Genomic DNA, 16,998 nt, shown 5'->3' with positions numbered 1-16,998 from the left:
GGTGATGTAACGACGCCGTAAGAGCCAAATTGATCGATCCTCTTTATTTGTTGGGTTTTGGTATTGGCGTTCTTTGTTCCATCGCAGAAGACCCTTTCCCCTCTTTTCTTTTCACAAGGTTTTTCTTCTTTCTCAATCATCAATTCACTCTATGCATCGGTTGAATTTTTCCTTCTTTTTCGTATAATTTCTTTAACTGTTCTTGTCTTTCGCCTTTTTCCTCATGTAATTGTAATATTCGTTTTGATTCTCAGAATATAAAAATGTTTGCAGTTTAATTTGTAACTGTAATTGCAATTTTATATGCGTCTATCGTTTTAGGTCTTTTGACATGGCATCAAGGCACCGTGTTCACAGAGAACCCTTGAATGGCAGAAGGGGGTATCCGCCGGATGGGCCTTATGCCCGCGGGCCTCCGATGCCGCGGCCCCCGCCTATTCCGCCTCATCCGGCTGTGCTGGAAGAGGAACTTGAGTTTCAGCATGCTGAGATGCGGAGGTTGGTGGCAGACAACAGGAGGTTGATTGATGACCGCATGGCGTTGCAGCGAGACCTTGCGGCCGCGAAGGAGGAGCTTCATCGCATGAATCTCGCAATCGGTGACATTCGCGCTGAGCACGAGGCGCATTCGAGGGAGCTTGTTGAGAAAGGCATGAAAATGGAGGCTGACCTTAGGGCAAATGAGCCCCTGAAGAATGAAGTCATGCAACTGCGGGCTGAAGTTCAGAAACTTAATAATCTGAAACAAGAGCTGACAGGGAAGGTTCAGACACTCACACAAGATGTTGCAAGGTTACAAGCAGATAATCAACAGATTCCTATGATGAGAGCTGAGATGGATGGCCTGCACCAAGAGCTAGTGCGTGCCAGGTGTGTGCATCAGTTGCTGCCAGGGTTTTCATTCTCTATTGTCAAGCTCTTGTATAGGTATCTCCATATATGTTGCTTAAACTAATAACTGTTTCATTTTGGTTTCACAGAACCATGGTGGATTATGAAAAGAAGGCAAACATAGAGTTCATGGAACAGAGGCAGTCCATGGAAAAAAATCTGGTTTCCATGGCCCGGGAAGTTGAGAAATTACGTGCTGAGCTTGCTAGTTCTGATGGAAGACATTGGGGTGCTGGTATGTCAGGTATGACATTTCAAAAAGTTTATAATTTTTTAATCATTTACATGTATATATTGTAAAATATATAACAGACACACATCAGGGTAGTGTTCATCCAGCCATGCTATTGCCTACTATAACATTATTGGGGCTGGCCACTGCATGTTGCTATCTAGGATTGATAAATGTGATAGACCACCAATCTTGAAGTGTCTATGGATCATGGCTGAAAGCTGATTTCATTAATCATTGAAAAGTCAGCTTGAACCACATAGTTCCAATTTGCACATATATTATCATCGTTCTTTTATTCATATTATTTTTCATGTTTGCTTCATTTATGAAGGTGGGCAATATGGAACAAAATTTGGTAGCCCAGAGGGTTTTCCACCGTATGCAGATGGATATGGTGTTCACTTGGTATGTGCTTTCCTTAATGGTTTTAGATTAAGCACTCTTTAATTTGCAGATGGGTATGGTGTTCACTTTTCATGTGATGCTGTTTAGGGTTCTGCAGAGAAGGGTCCTATGTATGGGGCGAGTGCTGCTACAAGAAAGGGACATGAGAAACCTCGCATGAATCGACGTTGAAATTCAAGTAATTACTGTTGATGATGAAGAAAGGCTTGCCATCGTTTTGCCTTTTCTGTTAGCTGGATGGTGGAGATTGAGTTTGATGTCCTACTGTGTATGCATGCAACACCAATGGTCATTTTATCTGGAACTCTGGATATATTTAATCCTAAACTGGCATGTGTAGGTTTTAGTGTTGCTTTTCTTTATCTTAGAAAAAAAACATTACTGCAGTATCTCTATGTTTAAAATTCAATATGACGGATTTCTTCCCTTTATCTATTTTCCATTGATACATATTTCTTGTTTCAATTATGTTTTTGGTTGCTATTGTTAATAGTATTTCTCATTTCTTATTCTGGGTAAAAATATTTTTTTGTGTTGACCATGAGCTGGAATGAAGCAGAGTAAGGTTGAGATTTTCTTTATCTCTTGTGATGGATAATGTGGGCTGAGGTTAAAAATGAGGGGTTTGTCAAGCTAGAATTATTAGAAGACTCTTTGGTTATTTTATTTCTGCTTACAATTATTTACCTTGTGCTCCTTGTTGAAATCTGGTGTCGCTGTGTGCATCTCATGTCAAGGATTATGGATTTGTGATTTTGGAATTAGTCCTGTTACTTTGTCAGAGGACACTGATTGAATGCAGAGGAAATTGGAGAATAAATTATGTTAGGCTATACCATATGGTTTACTCAAGTTCAAAAGATGAGAACTTGCTCTTATTCTGTGATTATAGTACGCTTTTGCTAGGATTAAGCGATAGATCTAAAAGTTTGTAACTATTTGTAAGATTGGATGAACCTTCCTGAGGTGCCGGAAATGGTGGTGGGAAGGTGGATTACATTTAGCTGTAAAAAGTGTACTGCTGCAACTGGTAATTTGGTATCCTCCTCAAATTATTGGGATATACATCTGGGAATTGCTTGTGTTGCAAATAACTGACGTGTATATAGGATGCCTTTTTCTTGGAGATGAAGTTTCAAGCTCGGTGAACTTTATTTTATTTCTTTTCCTGGAAAAGTTGCTTGTGTTGAAGGGGGTTGTGCTCACATTTGGAGGCTATTTATGTACCTGCACATAATATTATGTTTCGGAGTATTGAAGCATTTTTAATTCCTGATTTTCTTTCTTTGCCAAGTTTCTGGTCATAACTACTTTTTGCTGGCATGGAGGGTAACTGGTGAAATGTGTTGGTTTTGTCATAGATGGTATTAATGATGAATGATGAGACATTTGCATTGTAAGGCTGTAACAGTGTTGCAGGGACATGTTTTCCTCTTCAGAAAATCTGGCATTCTGTTATGTTTGTTGATTTGAGGAAAACTACTAATACAACAGATGTGGATGGAGATACATATATAGACATATGTTGTAATTCTGTTTAGTCTTTCTCTAGAAAACCTGAATTGTTCAATTAGACCTTTTGGAATTTGACAAGTTTTACCTTGACTGCCGAGGGTTTACCACAACCCTTCACCTTTATCCAGAATTGGGAATGTCTGAGACTTATTGGTAGGATATGACTTTTGTTGTCAATTGTTCAGTTAGACCCTGGGTGCTTTAAGTTGCAAATACTATATGGAAGTTGATATCAATTACAAAGTATTATTGCACATGAGAATCTGAGTTCATGGTGGTGTCACATTTGCTCAGCGAGAGTAGTGCTATAGTGTTTGTATTGTTCTTGCAAACTATTTATTTGAAGTGGACCAGAAATTGGTTGATGAAGGTGAGAGAGATGCTAATAGTTAGTTTACAAATTTGCCTAGGTTTAGGATTTAAGAGGGATGCTATCCAATTTATCCGATCTTAAATATTGAAGTTTTGAAAGAGAAAGAAATTGCTATCTCATACCATCACAAAGTTTCTTCTTCTTTATACCAAGTTGAGGTGCTGCAATCTCTTTGGTCAAGGTCCCCCACAATATGAAAGCTTCTCGTATTCACCATGGAATATCAGAAGAAAAGGCTTCGAGCCTGCAGTATGTGTGAAGGCCAGCTGTTGATCAGAAAGCTCGTAGGCAAGTATTCTGCTTCTCTTTATCGGTCTAAATGATGTAACAAATCTAGAACATGCTATTTGTTACCCTGCTGCTTACAATCATGTAAGCTTTAGTATGCTGCTTAATATGAAACTTAATTGTTGCACACCTGAATTAGAGCACAGTAGGGTCAGATCATCTTCAGATTTTTTTGTAGTGATGCCATCTAGCCTGAAGTTTGAATATAATATCAAGAATTTAAAACTTAATTCTATAATAGTGTAATGATTTAATATAATGCTAGCTGCCAATGTGTCCTATTTAAAGTGTTAAGAACTTAGCTGCATGCCTGGAGCAGTCTGAAGTTGCACGATGGAAAATTTTCTATATGTAATGCTCCTATAGATCTTGATTTTTGTTAGACTGCTAATACAAGCAAAAAGGAACATTCAATATTGTTAACTCCTTTTGGATTGCCAGACCACCGAGTTAAGTTGGGGCGCATTATTGCTAAAGTTCAGAGTTTGCAGCCTATAGATTGCATTTATTTCCAGTGGTTGGTTGGGCATACTGGTTGCTATTGCTACTTTTCTCTGTTAGAGATTCGCATATGTATGTAGCAGAATTTGGAATTTTCAAGACTACTTAGTTAAAGGGCAATAAGGTTCAACTAGTTTATTTTAGGTTATATTTTAGTTATTATTGCCGACTTGAACACGATATTACGATTTGGAATTTGTGGTCTCTGGAATAAGCTTGACTGAGTATTAAGAAGACAAGATGAACTGTCAGCTTCCTTAGAGAGATAAGTAGATAGGATTAATCAGCTTCCACCTGTATAAATAATAGCTGCATTCATTTCATTATAGGTAGTGCTTAAGTAATTGGCCTCGTGAATCTTTGGAGGTTTCTGTTACATATTCTCAGAGCAAAGGATGCTAGCAGTCTTGTGACTAAATTCTCTCGAGATTTGTTCGATTGTCATACATAATGATTACTTTGTGTTGTTCTGATACTTCTATTTCTATATAACATAGCTGGGTTATTTCACTTGTCTTTTGTTATACTTCTCGTATATTTTCCCCTACTGCTACTGAACTTTGTATACATGTTTAAGTTTCTTGTCATTTATTTCATCCTAATCTTTTATTTATGTGGTTGCAGATGAAAAGCTGGGAATCTTGTTTGGGACGGAGAAGTTGAGACAGCCCCGTGCATATTTGTTTTGAAGAACACCATTAGGTTCTTTGTTATTTCAAAATGCAAAATCGGTTTAAGTTTTATCTGGAACAAAGAACCATTTATCACTGGTGGATGGGTGTATTTTTCCTGGTCGTGATGGATTGAGATAATGGTATTAACACGCCTTTGTTGGGTTGGATCATCGTATTATGAGATTGGAAATGAAAGCTTTGGTGATAAGCATGGATGGTTTCGGTCAAATTTACAAATGTTAGTTTGCTAGATGGATCATGAATCCATGCTTAAGACGATGCTTACCATGTTTTAGGGATGCCTCTTTTACAAACTTTTTTTTTTTTTTTTTATATTCTCATGATTTTGCATTAAAAGACATTCATGTTGCAATGTGTAGAATAGTTTCAATGCTAACCTACTACACATTGCGGACGACCCGGGATTATCATTGATCAAAGCCTTAGATTCTCGTCTTCTGATCAAAGCTAGTCAACAGAGGATGGGAGGTTATTTATGGTTGATTGTAATGCACTTGCTTGTGATCGTGTGATTGCGGTTTAGTTGTCATTGAACTAACTAGGTACCCCTTACTAATTAGGGTTTTATTATTTTAAGGTTTATAAAAGTGGTGGCTAAATTGCTTTCTTTCTATTATTGTGTATATGTGCAACTAATTCATTAGTTTCATATATTGTTTTCTCACCACTTTTCAGCTGAAGAATATTTAGTATTCTCGTTGAATTTTACATGCACAGATGCACCAACATTGGACCGTCTCTGATTTGCAATGGCGAATCTTGATTGGAGCAGTTTTACTTTGCACAAACCATATTTCTCATATTCTACTGAATATTTAAATGCAGAACTTAATGAACAGGGTTCTAATAACTTTTTTTAAAATAAAATATGGGTTTGAAATTTTGAAGGACGAACATGTCATATAGCATTTAAGCTGTTTACGATAAAATGAAATTGGGTACTCAAGGTGATCTTTTATGTTGATTATATGTTTACTTCATTTTCTAATAATTTTATACAGTTTGTTATATTATATAGGATTAAAAATGTCTTTAGTTTCTATACTTTGGGGCAATTCTGATTTTAGTCTCTCTTTCAAAACTAAGATACAATTTATTCCTTCAATTTTAAAAAATTCTGATTTTAATTTTTTTTATCAAATTTTTTTAACTTTATTTGTTATTTCAAATGTGTTTTTCAGTTAACATTGAAACAAAAATGTGTCAAACAATGTAAACAATCCAAATGTTATAATGAAACACGCTTGAAACAGTAAATAAAGTTAAAATAATTTGGTAAAAAGAATTAAAACCATAGTTTTCTAAAGTTGAAAGACTAAATTGTATTTTTCTTTTAAAAAAGTACTAAAACCAAAATCGCTCCAATATATAAGAAATAAAAACATATTTAACTCTATTATATATCTTATATGTTAAAATTATGGATTTAATACATATTCAAGTCAAAATGAACAGATACTAAATAAATGAGCTATAGGGAGATTTTTATTTTAATTCTAACGGTTAAAAAATCAGTCTCACAACCTTGTTTACAAAATACCTTGATACCTGGATAAAAAAAATTCTTCATAGATATATAACTGTGAGATTAGTTAGAATCTTCTTAAAGTAAGATTTTAACTTTAAATAAATCAATATTTTGATCCTTTGATTTTAGTTAAGTTTGAAGGATATTATTGCTTTTCGCCTTTAAAATTATTAGCAACCCACTTTAACAAATTATTTCTAACATATATATTCTATATAAGTTAAAAGATGTTGTAACATTAGAAAAAGGCACATCATTAAATATTTGAAAGTATTAAAAGAAATTATATTTTTTGATAAATTTCAGCGATTAGTATGATTCGTCAATATGGTAAATGTTAATAGATAGTATATTTATAAAAGAAACGTGTTAGAAAAATATGTTTTTAACGTTCTTTTATTATTTTTTGTGCAATATCTAACTTACATGACCCTTTGATTCCTAGTGCAGCTCATGAAATTCTGAAATGAATATAATACATCGATGATGATGAAAAATCTCTCTTTTCAATTATTACTGTGTGGAGGCTTCATGTTTTAAGTAAATTCGCAACATGGTAGATAATTAAGAATGATAAGATTTGAAACCACTAATACTGAAATTTGATACCATTTTCTTTATCGGCAAATGCCATACAAAAATCCTACGTAAAACGATATGTGTTCTTAAAATTGAATCTAATTATAATTGAAAATTGATTTATAAAACGGTTAATCAATTAAAACTGACTATTTTTTTTTTCTTGGATCTAATTGTTTTAGTTTGATAACAACTGAAAAATAACATATTTTTTTTAATGGAATATTATATATTTTAAAATTATTAATAAGTGACAAACATATACAATTTCATATGATTGGTTTACCGTTTAATTAACTTTTTCTTTATTCTTACATGGATTTTTCATATTCATTGCCATAACCAACAACTTTTTGGAGTAAAAAAACAACTTATTTAAATAAACATTAGGGTTAATGGTATGAAAAAAGTTATCACCTAATAGAAACTATTACATTAGATAAACAGTCCAACATTACACCAATTTTACATGGTTATGATCACTGAACAGTTTGACTTCAGCTTCTTCATTCAACAGAATTATCCCTTATCAACGCAGATCCTAAACTGCTGTGTTGAAATGGCATACCAAGTTATTATAAAAGTTAAATAATCATCTTTAACGGAGGAACTGGTCCACATTACCTTTTTCTTTTCTTTCATATTTCTCTTTCTCCTTTTTTGATCACGTTTATATCAATTATTTTAAATAATTGAGAGGTAGGTTTAAAGTTGACTTTTTTATTTATCTTATTTTGAGTTTGAAACAGTTAATTTTCTTTATTGCTGGCAAACAGTGGTACTAATCAAAACCTTCAGAAAATATGAGAGAAGAAAAGGAGACAGATACTAATGACAGTGACAGTGATGCTGATATGATAACACATTTGGCAGACCACATTTTGGACAACATCCTTCTCTTATTACCAACTGCTGATGCTGCTGTCATGGTCACTGTCTCCAAGTATTGGCTTAACTTATGGAATTCACTCATCACAGTGCATTTTTCCTTCAATGAAACCACTCAGGGACTTCAAAGCTGTTTGCCAACCCTTTTGCCTTGTGTTAAAGATTCTTTGAATTTTTTGGGATCACCTGATGAGAATCTAATCATTCACAGCTTTGTATTCAACATGCGTTTTGCCAAAGGACGCCGACAGTTTCATAACATGTATAATATGCTTTACATCTCCAAAATAGCCACTTGTCTAGATGATTGGATCAGTTTAGTGCTGCAAAATGATGTCAAGCATCTAAAGATTAGATTTTCAAACTTGACATACCATGTGCCGCCGGATATCTTTTGCGGAACATGCTTTCTCACGGTGCATTTGGAAGATTGTTATTTTACCGGAGACCCATCATTTTGCACCCGTGATTCATCCTTTAATTGCCTCACAGAGTTGGTTTTAGTGAATGTTGAAACTAGTAGTTGTATTGTTCATAAGATCCTATCTGACTCCCCCTTGCTTGAGAAAGTTGTTCTCAGAAATCTTACCATAATGAACTCCCTTATGGTTTGCAACCTTCCCAGGCTTAGTTATGTTGAAGTAGTTGAGCAAGCACTTGAGCACAGGATTGAGATTAGAGCACCAAATCTTACAGTTGGATGGATCAATTGAAGGGTTTTTTTCTGATCGTTTCACTGGGGGTGGCAACTTTGAATAAAAAAAAAAATTGTTTTTGAACATGCCATGTTGGAGACTTTGAAGCTGTGCTCCAACTCATGTTCTAAGATAAAGGTTGCTTGTTCTAATCTTAGAACCATGTCCTTGTCAAACAAGGATTCTGCATATCCACTTCATGTTGGAGTTGATGCCCCAAAACTTGAACAGCTTGATTATGAAGGTTCTGTTATTCCATCTTTCCATGGTGTGACATCTCTTCTGAAGCCAACAGTCACACTGAAGCTATGTCTTGGAGGTTGCCCTGGTTTGGATGTTGCAACCAGGAGTTGCATTGAGATGTTCAACCAACCAACAGTGCATTTAACTTATTTTTATAGAGGGGTATGATTCTACTTATACAGAACTCTCCAATCCTATTCATAACAAATTTCTATGATTAACATGGCTGTTACTTTAGCTCATAATGCTAAATCTGTCTTGAGTATTATATTCTTTTTCCAAATTCCTGCTATTAAGTTTTCTCTTCAACCAGTTTTTCAGAGCACAGAAGATTCTATGGCCAGGACAAGTACAGAAAATGGAGCTTACTTCTCCACCACCTAAAGTAAAATGTCTTACATGGTCTCTCAAATTCTCAACACCATCATATGCTTACCAACTCCTTTTAGATGGTTCGCTTTGCACCTGTCATCCCAGTGTTCTACGTGTAAAAGCGCTTGTGGTCACCTATATATGTATTTTGTGTCATATACAGAGTTATGCAGAAGGATTTTTTTGCCTTTTATTGTTTCAGAATGAAGGTTAATATAATGTTTAAAACTAGAGGGGAGGTGAATACAGAAAGAAAACAATTGTAGTTAGCTTTTGATGTTCTGAATTTGCAGTTCCTGTGTCATGAATTACTCAATAGAGAAGAAAATCCATCCTGCTGTAAAGATGAACCTGAGTTCAGATGCTGGAGACATTACTTAAAGAGTGTTGATATTCAGATTCAAAGCCAGTCTGAAACTGAAAAGCCAGAGACATTCAGAGGCAAAGCTTTGAAGAAAACATTGAACCATATTAGCACATCAGAGGAGGTTCAGTTTAACATGAACTGGTCGCGTGATTTAGTATGAGATCATCCCTTTTTCTTTTTGTTATTGTGCGGGATGTCTTCAAACTTTCTTCATTCAGCAAGGAGATTAATGTCATTAGACAGTTAGCAATCTGGAAATAAAAATTCTACTTCTCCAAAATGGCTACACTTTACAAAGTAAAGCAGGATATCCTAATTATTGATTAGTAAAATGGTTAAAGGGTGAGCATTTTCACAGACAACTTAAATTATGGTGACACTTTCTTCTTTTGACATGTATAAAGCCTCCACTTTCTTCTTCTCTAATCACTTATTTACATGAATTAGTTTTACCAACTGAGAAATGCCAGTGATTTGTCAATATTGTTATGAAAACTAAACTCCAGAGTTTATGTAATTGTTTGTTCCTTGCTTCTTTTAATACTTACAGCAGAAAAGTCTCAAGATGACTTACATACAAATTTGGAAATCACGCAATAGAAAATATAGTCCAATGTCCATTTATGCTGACAGCTATTGGGACAAGGTTATTACATTCCCTGTCTCGTGCAACACGTTTTAGTGTTAACTCTGCATTAAATATTTAGATACATAGCGAAGTTAAAAATTCCTTACAACTTTTATTGTCAACAGCTTTCAGCTTCTTGTGTATAAATAGGAACACTTATTTCAGTGTGAAAAAGATAAGCAAAAGAATGGTCTCTCTAGTCTGTGTCCGTGTGACAGTTGTATGGTTATCTTAAGTGGTAAAGGCAGGGTTTAAGAATTTTGATCTCTTCCCCCTCACAGGAGATTTTGTATCAGGAAAATGATCACCGCCATCATCTGGGTCCTCCACATACCCTTCTTGAGTTATTTTCACAGGGTACCTTACAAGGTGCACACCTTCCATATCTACAATTTCTTCACTGCTGTACATTTCCCACATATGATCCCCTATTGACCTCATTCTCTGCACACAGGCCAAACTTTCTGGCTCTAAGAACAGTTCCTCAGCACTTCCTGTGTGCTCATACCACAGTGACATTCTGTATGCATGAATATCACCACGATTTACGTGGCGATCAACTCCATCTTGAAACTGGTATGCCCCAATGGCAATCTCAGTGTCCCTTTGTCCATCCATGGATCGTTGGTTCACATTGGCTGATCCTATTAATATGTATATGTCGTCCACTGGTGCCAAAAGCAACAAAAGAAAATGTTAGATAACCTACACCACAGTCTGTGCCACACAACTCTACATAGTCCAATTCAATTTTTCTGATTAAAGTAGAAGTTATTTGAACAAATTCACTTGCACTGTTCTATTGGTTTTTACTGAAATAAAATGATTAGAACAGTTGTTTTTTTGGCAAAGTAGTGGGAAAAAAGCTGATTGGAGAGCAGTACAATCATACCTATCATCACCTTTGAATGAACATAAATCGGGAACCTTCTGTTCTTTTGGGCATTCCAGTATTGTGTTGCAGGATGTGGAGAAAATGGAGGAAGAAACTCCTCCTTTTCCTTCTTTTCCCTGTTTGCAAGGCAGAAGAAATTCAAGTAGTCTCTTGGATGCCCTGGCTCCCCACTTTCTGTTATTGCTTCTCCAATCAACCAATACATCATTGTCATTGTTTCTCTGGTCCAGTGAAGTATATCTTGAACTGGTTCACTTTCAGGCACTCCTTCTGGCCACATTGGTATGACTATGTACACTGCAAACCTCTCTCTTGCTTTGATCTTACTAACCACCTTGAGTGCAATCTCAACAGGAATCAGATTGCTGCATCCACTATGCCTATCTTCTTGCCACAAGTGACACCCTCCAACAAAATACTGGTTTTCAATGTATACAAACCTATCAGCACGCCTAATAGCTTCAACATAAGCTTCATGGATGCTTCTCTCCACAGTTAGCCTTCTAAACAACTGGCTAGCAGATACATGGTCAATTGATCTATATACTTGGACTTTCCAATTCCTTTCTGTTGGAGTGCTCGAGTATGTGGGAATGAGATTTTCTAGAGTGTTGGCAGGAACTAGAAGAGAAGGATCGCACTGCTTTGTCCATCTTTGCTCAAAATTGGTTAACACATCCCATGCAGCCTCACCAATAACACAAGCATGAGCATCATGCCAAGGCTCTCTCGGTCCTCCTTTATTTAGGCTAGCTTTTGCAATGTTTGTCTGGTAGAAGTCATGGTAATCGGATTCCTCAGCAAGTGTCTGAAACAATGAGTGTTTTTCTGTGTCATAGCGGCCACCACACAAATCTAAACCACCCAGAAAGCTCATAATTTCTCTGGCATGAACAGAGTAGGGTGTTCTGGTGTCCACAGTTATGGTCTTCTGATGGTGAGCAAAGAGTGTGGGGAACTTGTGGTGTAACCTGGGACACTTTCTGCATATTACTTTAGTGTGTTTGAAGTAGGCAAAAGCTTCCTCGTCATGAGTGTTCATCACACCTTTGTTCTTAATCAAAGGCAAAGATGTTTCATCATCCCAAATCATAACCCTCACAGCCACTCCTTCCTCTGCCTTCTTCTTCAATAACTCACCCAGATTTATCTCCCTAGCATGAGGGATTTCTGTTTGAGGATCTCTAACCTGCACAAGAACCACACTATAGCTACTCAAAACTAAATTTATACCCCATTAGCTAGATACACTTTACCAGAACAATAAGAAATTGAAATGAGATCATGTTTACCAGAACCATCTTGGGATTGAAAGACCAGCCTGCAATATAAATCAAATATTTTGCACCCTCAATGGCTTTATAGACATCTTCCCATAGCTTTAATGGAGCGCCACAAAGGTCAAAAGGAGGGTGGAAGGTAGATGAATGGTGAGCATCATGATAGAGTTTAACCTCGCAGTTGGACCTTTGTGGGAAAGTAGCATCCCTAAGCCCTTGAAACTCCCCATTGCTTAGTATCTTTCTCCAACTTGGTTCCATTTCTGCTGGCTTGAACCACAACATAAATCGTAACTTTAGTTGTGGATTTGGTTTTCCATTCTCCATGAGGAGAGGGAACAATCCATTGATCAAACTCTCTTCCTTCAACCGCTTGGCCTGCATGTGGAATTTTCCCAAAACGAAGCATGATGTCTTCAGTGTAATGGTGATAGTTGAATCTTCTGGATGAGCACACAAAATCTGAAAGGTTTGGTTCCACACACGTTCACGTTCTTGTGTCGTTTTCGCCACCTTCTGTTTTCCTATCCTAATGGATACATATGCAGGCTTTCCTTTTCTATGTACACACTGAAAAAAAACATGGTATGAGTCTATAGTCCAGTGCAGAATTTCACATGACAGCTAACATTAACATATTAATATTAAAGTTATGCAGAGCTTACATTGAAGGGAAAGAAAGGTGAGTAAGGTGTGGCGTTGAAGATGGTAGCTTCAATTGTTCCATGGATGAGGAACTTAGACATTTCCTCCATTGATTTAAGCACCAATATGAACTAGAGATAGAAAATGAGTAACTGGGTTTTTGACTTTTGAGGGAATGAAGATAAAGTTAAAACTGTTACCAAAGACATATTACATATATGCATATATATATATAGAGGTTGTGAGGTTTGTGTTGCAGAGGAAGAAGCAAAGGGAACCTTAAAATGCAATTGAACTGTTGAAGGGCTGCAAGTTAGGGAAAACTTGTGGAATTATGCATAATTAAACGTATAGTCACAGCCAACCGTCACGTCTGTTATATCCAAAAACACAAGTTTTTGCTTCAAGCTCAAGTTTCTTAAACTCAAATCACAGATTTTCTGCCAGACTCAGTCCACTTAACAGCTCCAGTATTTCGTATGTTCTCCTTATACATACGAGGAATGCTTCAAACATTCTCATCCAACTTCGCACGTTAAACAATAAACATTCTCTTAGGATTAAAATAAAGTACAATTAAGAGTTTATAATAAAGGATCATTATGCCTTACATCATACAATTTATAATTTTTAAGTTGTTATTTTTATTTTTTTCAACTGAGATTATGGAACAGATTTTTGTTGTTGTTTTGTAGGCGTTTTATTACGTAGCCATGCATGTAATAACAACAGATGCTTTAATTTTATACAATCGAATTTTATTATAAAGATTGCGTCCTATTGATTTTATTTTAAATATTATGTGTTCTTCTTTGGCACGTATACATAAACCAAAATGCAGATGTTATTTACTAATCAATCTATTAAAAGTGGTTATTGTTTTATTCTCATCAAAGTTGAAGTATCTATCTATTAATCATTATCTTTGTTTCTTTGTCATTGAATTGTTAATCACATTTTTCAACATTTTAATTATAAAAGATGTACAAATTTTTGTCCTTTAGTTCTTTGTAATTTTTTTATGCTGTTTATAATTCAAATTCTTGCCATCTATTTATTTTATATTACGTGTAATATGTATGATTATTGCATATTCTATATTGCAACTTTATTAACACTAAAAAATAAATATCAAAAAACCAATTTAATCATTTAATAAAAGATTTTTCATACGTGAAAGTTTGAAAGATCGATAAACTTAAAAAAAATATTATTTACCCCTTAAAAATGTTAGCCATATAGATTGAGGCACGTAGCTATATGAATATACAGAAAAAAAGAAGAAGAAAAAACCTTGAAGTTTGAATAACATAAAGTCTGTTTCTTTAAGCATTGAAGAGGGAAGTCTGAAAAGTTATGTTAGTGTTCTACTTCATCGTGCTACCATATTCATCATGTGCTTCGTTAGGGAATTAGTTTCACAAATAAAGCAAGCTTCCATGGCCACACAAGCATAAGAACTTGTGCCAACTCTTCTAAATGGCCATGAATGATTATGTGGAAGAAGAGTGCAAGAAACATAGCTTATGATTTCTTGAAAATAATATATGTAGAAATTTTGAAGCTATTTTGACATCTATCTTTAGTTGTTATCGATAATGCATAGATCCAATTATATATCATACTCTATTCATCTCGATTCTGCAGTTTTTTCTGAATATGTTATTAGATAATGTATTCACTCCATTTACACGTTCATCGTATATGAAAAAAATATAATATTATTTCAAACCTTTTATATTTATGCCTAAATGGCCGGCATTCTCAGTTGATTTTGAGAAAATGAATATCTTGATTATATCATTAAATACATATGCATATGTTGAACTAGTAGCGACGATCACTCTATTAGTGATTATTTTTTTAGAATAATAAATTAAATTTTAATATTTTGTGATTTGTTATTGATTGACCAAATAATCTAGGATAGAAGCATAGTTAGAATTCTAATAATAGTCAAACAGTCATAACATTTAAACACTTATCATCAATAATCAAATTTATATAATGTATTTATAGTATTAGACCATAATTAAGCTTATACTAATTATAAGTTAGTCTCAAAACCTACAAATATAAGGATGAAATAAAGAAGTATGTGATTGTATTTATGATTAATTTAAAATTTTACTATAATAATTCAACAGTCATAATATTGTTTTGATTATAATCTCAAACTCCACACACAAACCAATTGAATTTACTATTTCACTTGATATCAGATTATTATTATTAAATTATTTATTAATTTTTAATTTCGTATTTAAGATATATATATATATATATATATATATATATATATATATATATATATATATCTTATTTATTAAAATACAAATATAAGTCTAATTAAATTTTATAAAATCGAGAAATTATATTTATCTAATAGTGTGAGATTAATATACAATTATTTTAGTTTTTTTATATTGTAATGTATTTTAGCCTTTTCAAAGTAATTTAGTTTATAAATAATTTGGACGAAAGAAACTGGTAAAAGCTTTATGAGTTGGTATCTGGGCAGCAAAGCAAAGGAAGAAAAAAGGTTCGATGATAGATCATATTCATTGATGAATTATGAAGAATTGATCATTGAAGGAAAAGAAAAAGGGAAGAAAAAGGAAAGATATGTTTGGGAATCTTCTTCTCGGGGGACCGTTTGGACACGTGGCGCTTGATGATTGGTTGCTTTGCCGGCCTACAACGTTGGTTCGGTTCAATGTAATGTGGTCTGGTCTCTCATCCATACAAGCCATATGTCCCTTCTTTTGGTGTCCAATGCTTTAAGTTACACATTAAATTATATGTAAAGCTCATTCCCAGTCCACAATAATATACTGAGTTCATTCATAAAGTCAGAAATTTTAATATATTGTTTGAACAAATAATGAAATAAAGAGGAAAAATCGGAAAATGATAAAGATGATAGAAATAGATGAATTAGTGAATTGTTAAACTTAAAATAGAAGCTGTATTATTATTATTATATAAATTAAAGTGTGTAATAACAACACTGACCAATCATTCCTCTGCCTAATATATCTCTATCGAAATATATTTAACTTATGGATAGCATCGTTTCATAAAAAATAACATAAATATATTGTAAGTTACATATTCACGGAATAGGATTAGGTGGAGTGGAAAAAAGTTATTCTTTTATCATAAAAGTCAAATAACTACAGATATAGACACGTTTCATTAGATAACAATAGCAATATAAATATAAATATATAATGCATATCCAACTATTTCATGTCGTAATTATATTTGTTAACATCTATATCACAATTCTATCACAAGGATAACTTAATTTATGCAAGACAAATTATATATATACTTTTCAATAAGGTTTTAATTAGAAAATTGTTACTCAAGAACGATTATAATACCATTACTTAAATAAAATTCATACATAAAAGCTTTTAAAACTAAAAGTAATTCGATAAGAATAACAGACAAAACAACTAAGTAAAATATGATATTAATAGATGTGGTAATTGTTGGAAGTCCCACATCGACTAGAGATAAGGTCAATATATAAGTGGGGTGCAGACCTCACCTTATAAGCCAGTTTTGTGGGGTTGAGTTAGACCTAAAACCCACTTCTAACAGTAATTAGAGTGAAAAAGTTAGAAAAATAATGGGAAAAAGTACCAGAGAAATCAAACTTATTAACTTTTTTATGGATAATAAAAGAAAAAAAAACATATATTAATAGTGTATCAAAATTAAATATATATTTTCAAACACATTAATATAATGAAAATTTTTTATATACTTATATTCAGTCGATCAAACACTTGTTTACATGTGTCAGAGTACAATAAATGTGTAACTGCATTTCGTTAGCTTTTAATTCTTTTAGTTACTCTTATTTAGTTACTTTTCTCTCCTCTTCTATATAATTACTTTTCTCCCCTTTTTGTAAAGATAAGATGAAAATACAGATGCAATAATTCATTCACTTNNCTNNNT

The 16,998-nt window shown here is 34.0% G+C and overlaps 4 protein-coding genes across 5 annotated transcripts; 3 read left to right on the top strand and 1 right to left on the bottom strand.

Moving 5' to 3' along the window:
• The first annotated feature begins 12 nt into the window (after positions 1-12).
• On the top strand, positions 13-5,516 carry LOC106762376 (protein FLX-like 3). Of its 2 annotated transcripts, XR_001375817.2 has the most exons (6): positions 13-118; positions 322-870; positions 981-1,135; positions 1,458-1,531; positions 1,619-1,867; positions 4,833-5,516. XR_001375817.2 is itself a non-coding variant. In XM_014646254.2 (5 exons), the coding sequence occupies exons 2-5, from the start codon at positions 332-334 to the stop codon at positions 1,700-1,702; spliced, it is 852 nt and encodes a 283-aa protein (XP_014501740.1). In that variant the 5' UTR covers positions 13-118; positions 322-331; the 3' UTR covers positions 1,703-1,981. The 2 variants fall into 2 exon arrangements, 1 of the variants encoding a protein (XP_014501740.1); XM_014646254.2 differs by lacking the exon at positions 4,833-5,516 and having other exon boundaries at positions 1,619-1,981.
• Positions 5,517-7,813: 2,297 nt separating this feature from the next.
• LOC106760612 lies at positions 7,814-8,611 on the top strand. The gene has a single exon (XM_014644031.1). It carries the CDS (start codon positions 7,814-7,816, stop codon positions 8,609-8,611), a length of 798 nt encoding a protein of 265 aa, XP_014499517.1.
• LOC111241636 lies at positions 8,174-9,910 on the top strand. The gene is made up of 2 exons (XM_022780347.1): positions 8,174-8,998; positions 9,150-9,910. The coding sequence occupies exons 1-2, from the start codon at positions 8,684-8,686 to the stop codon at positions 9,420-9,422; spliced, it is 588 nt and encodes a 195-aa protein (XP_022636068.1). The 5' UTR covers positions 8,174-8,683; the 3' UTR covers positions 9,423-9,910.
• An 88-nt stretch (positions 9,911-9,998) lies between these two features.
• Positions 9,999-13,308, bottom strand: LOC106760914 (phospholipase D alpha 4). Its single transcript, XM_014644359.2, has 4 exons — positions 13,044-13,308; positions 12,391-12,948; positions 11,096-12,287; positions 9,999-10,871 (listed from the first exon to the last, which is right to left on the bottom strand). Exons 1-4 carry the CDS (start codon positions 13,131-13,133, stop codon positions 10,435-10,437), a joined length of 2,277 nt encoding a protein of 758 aa, XP_014499845.1. The 5' UTR covers positions 13,134-13,308; the 3' UTR covers positions 9,999-10,434.
• Positions 13,309-16,998: the final 3,690 nt, after the last annotated feature.

The sequence above is a fragment of the Vigna radiata genome, chromosome 5 (genome assembly GCF_000741045.1).
Source record: "Vigna radiata var. radiata cultivar VC1973A chromosome 5, Vradiata_ver6, whole genome shotgun sequence".
In the NCBI taxonomy this organism is placed as follows: Eukaryota; Viridiplantae; Streptophyta; class Magnoliopsida; order Fabales; family Fabaceae; genus Vigna; species Vigna radiata.
This window is presented reverse-complemented; position numbering and strand designations above follow the sequence as displayed.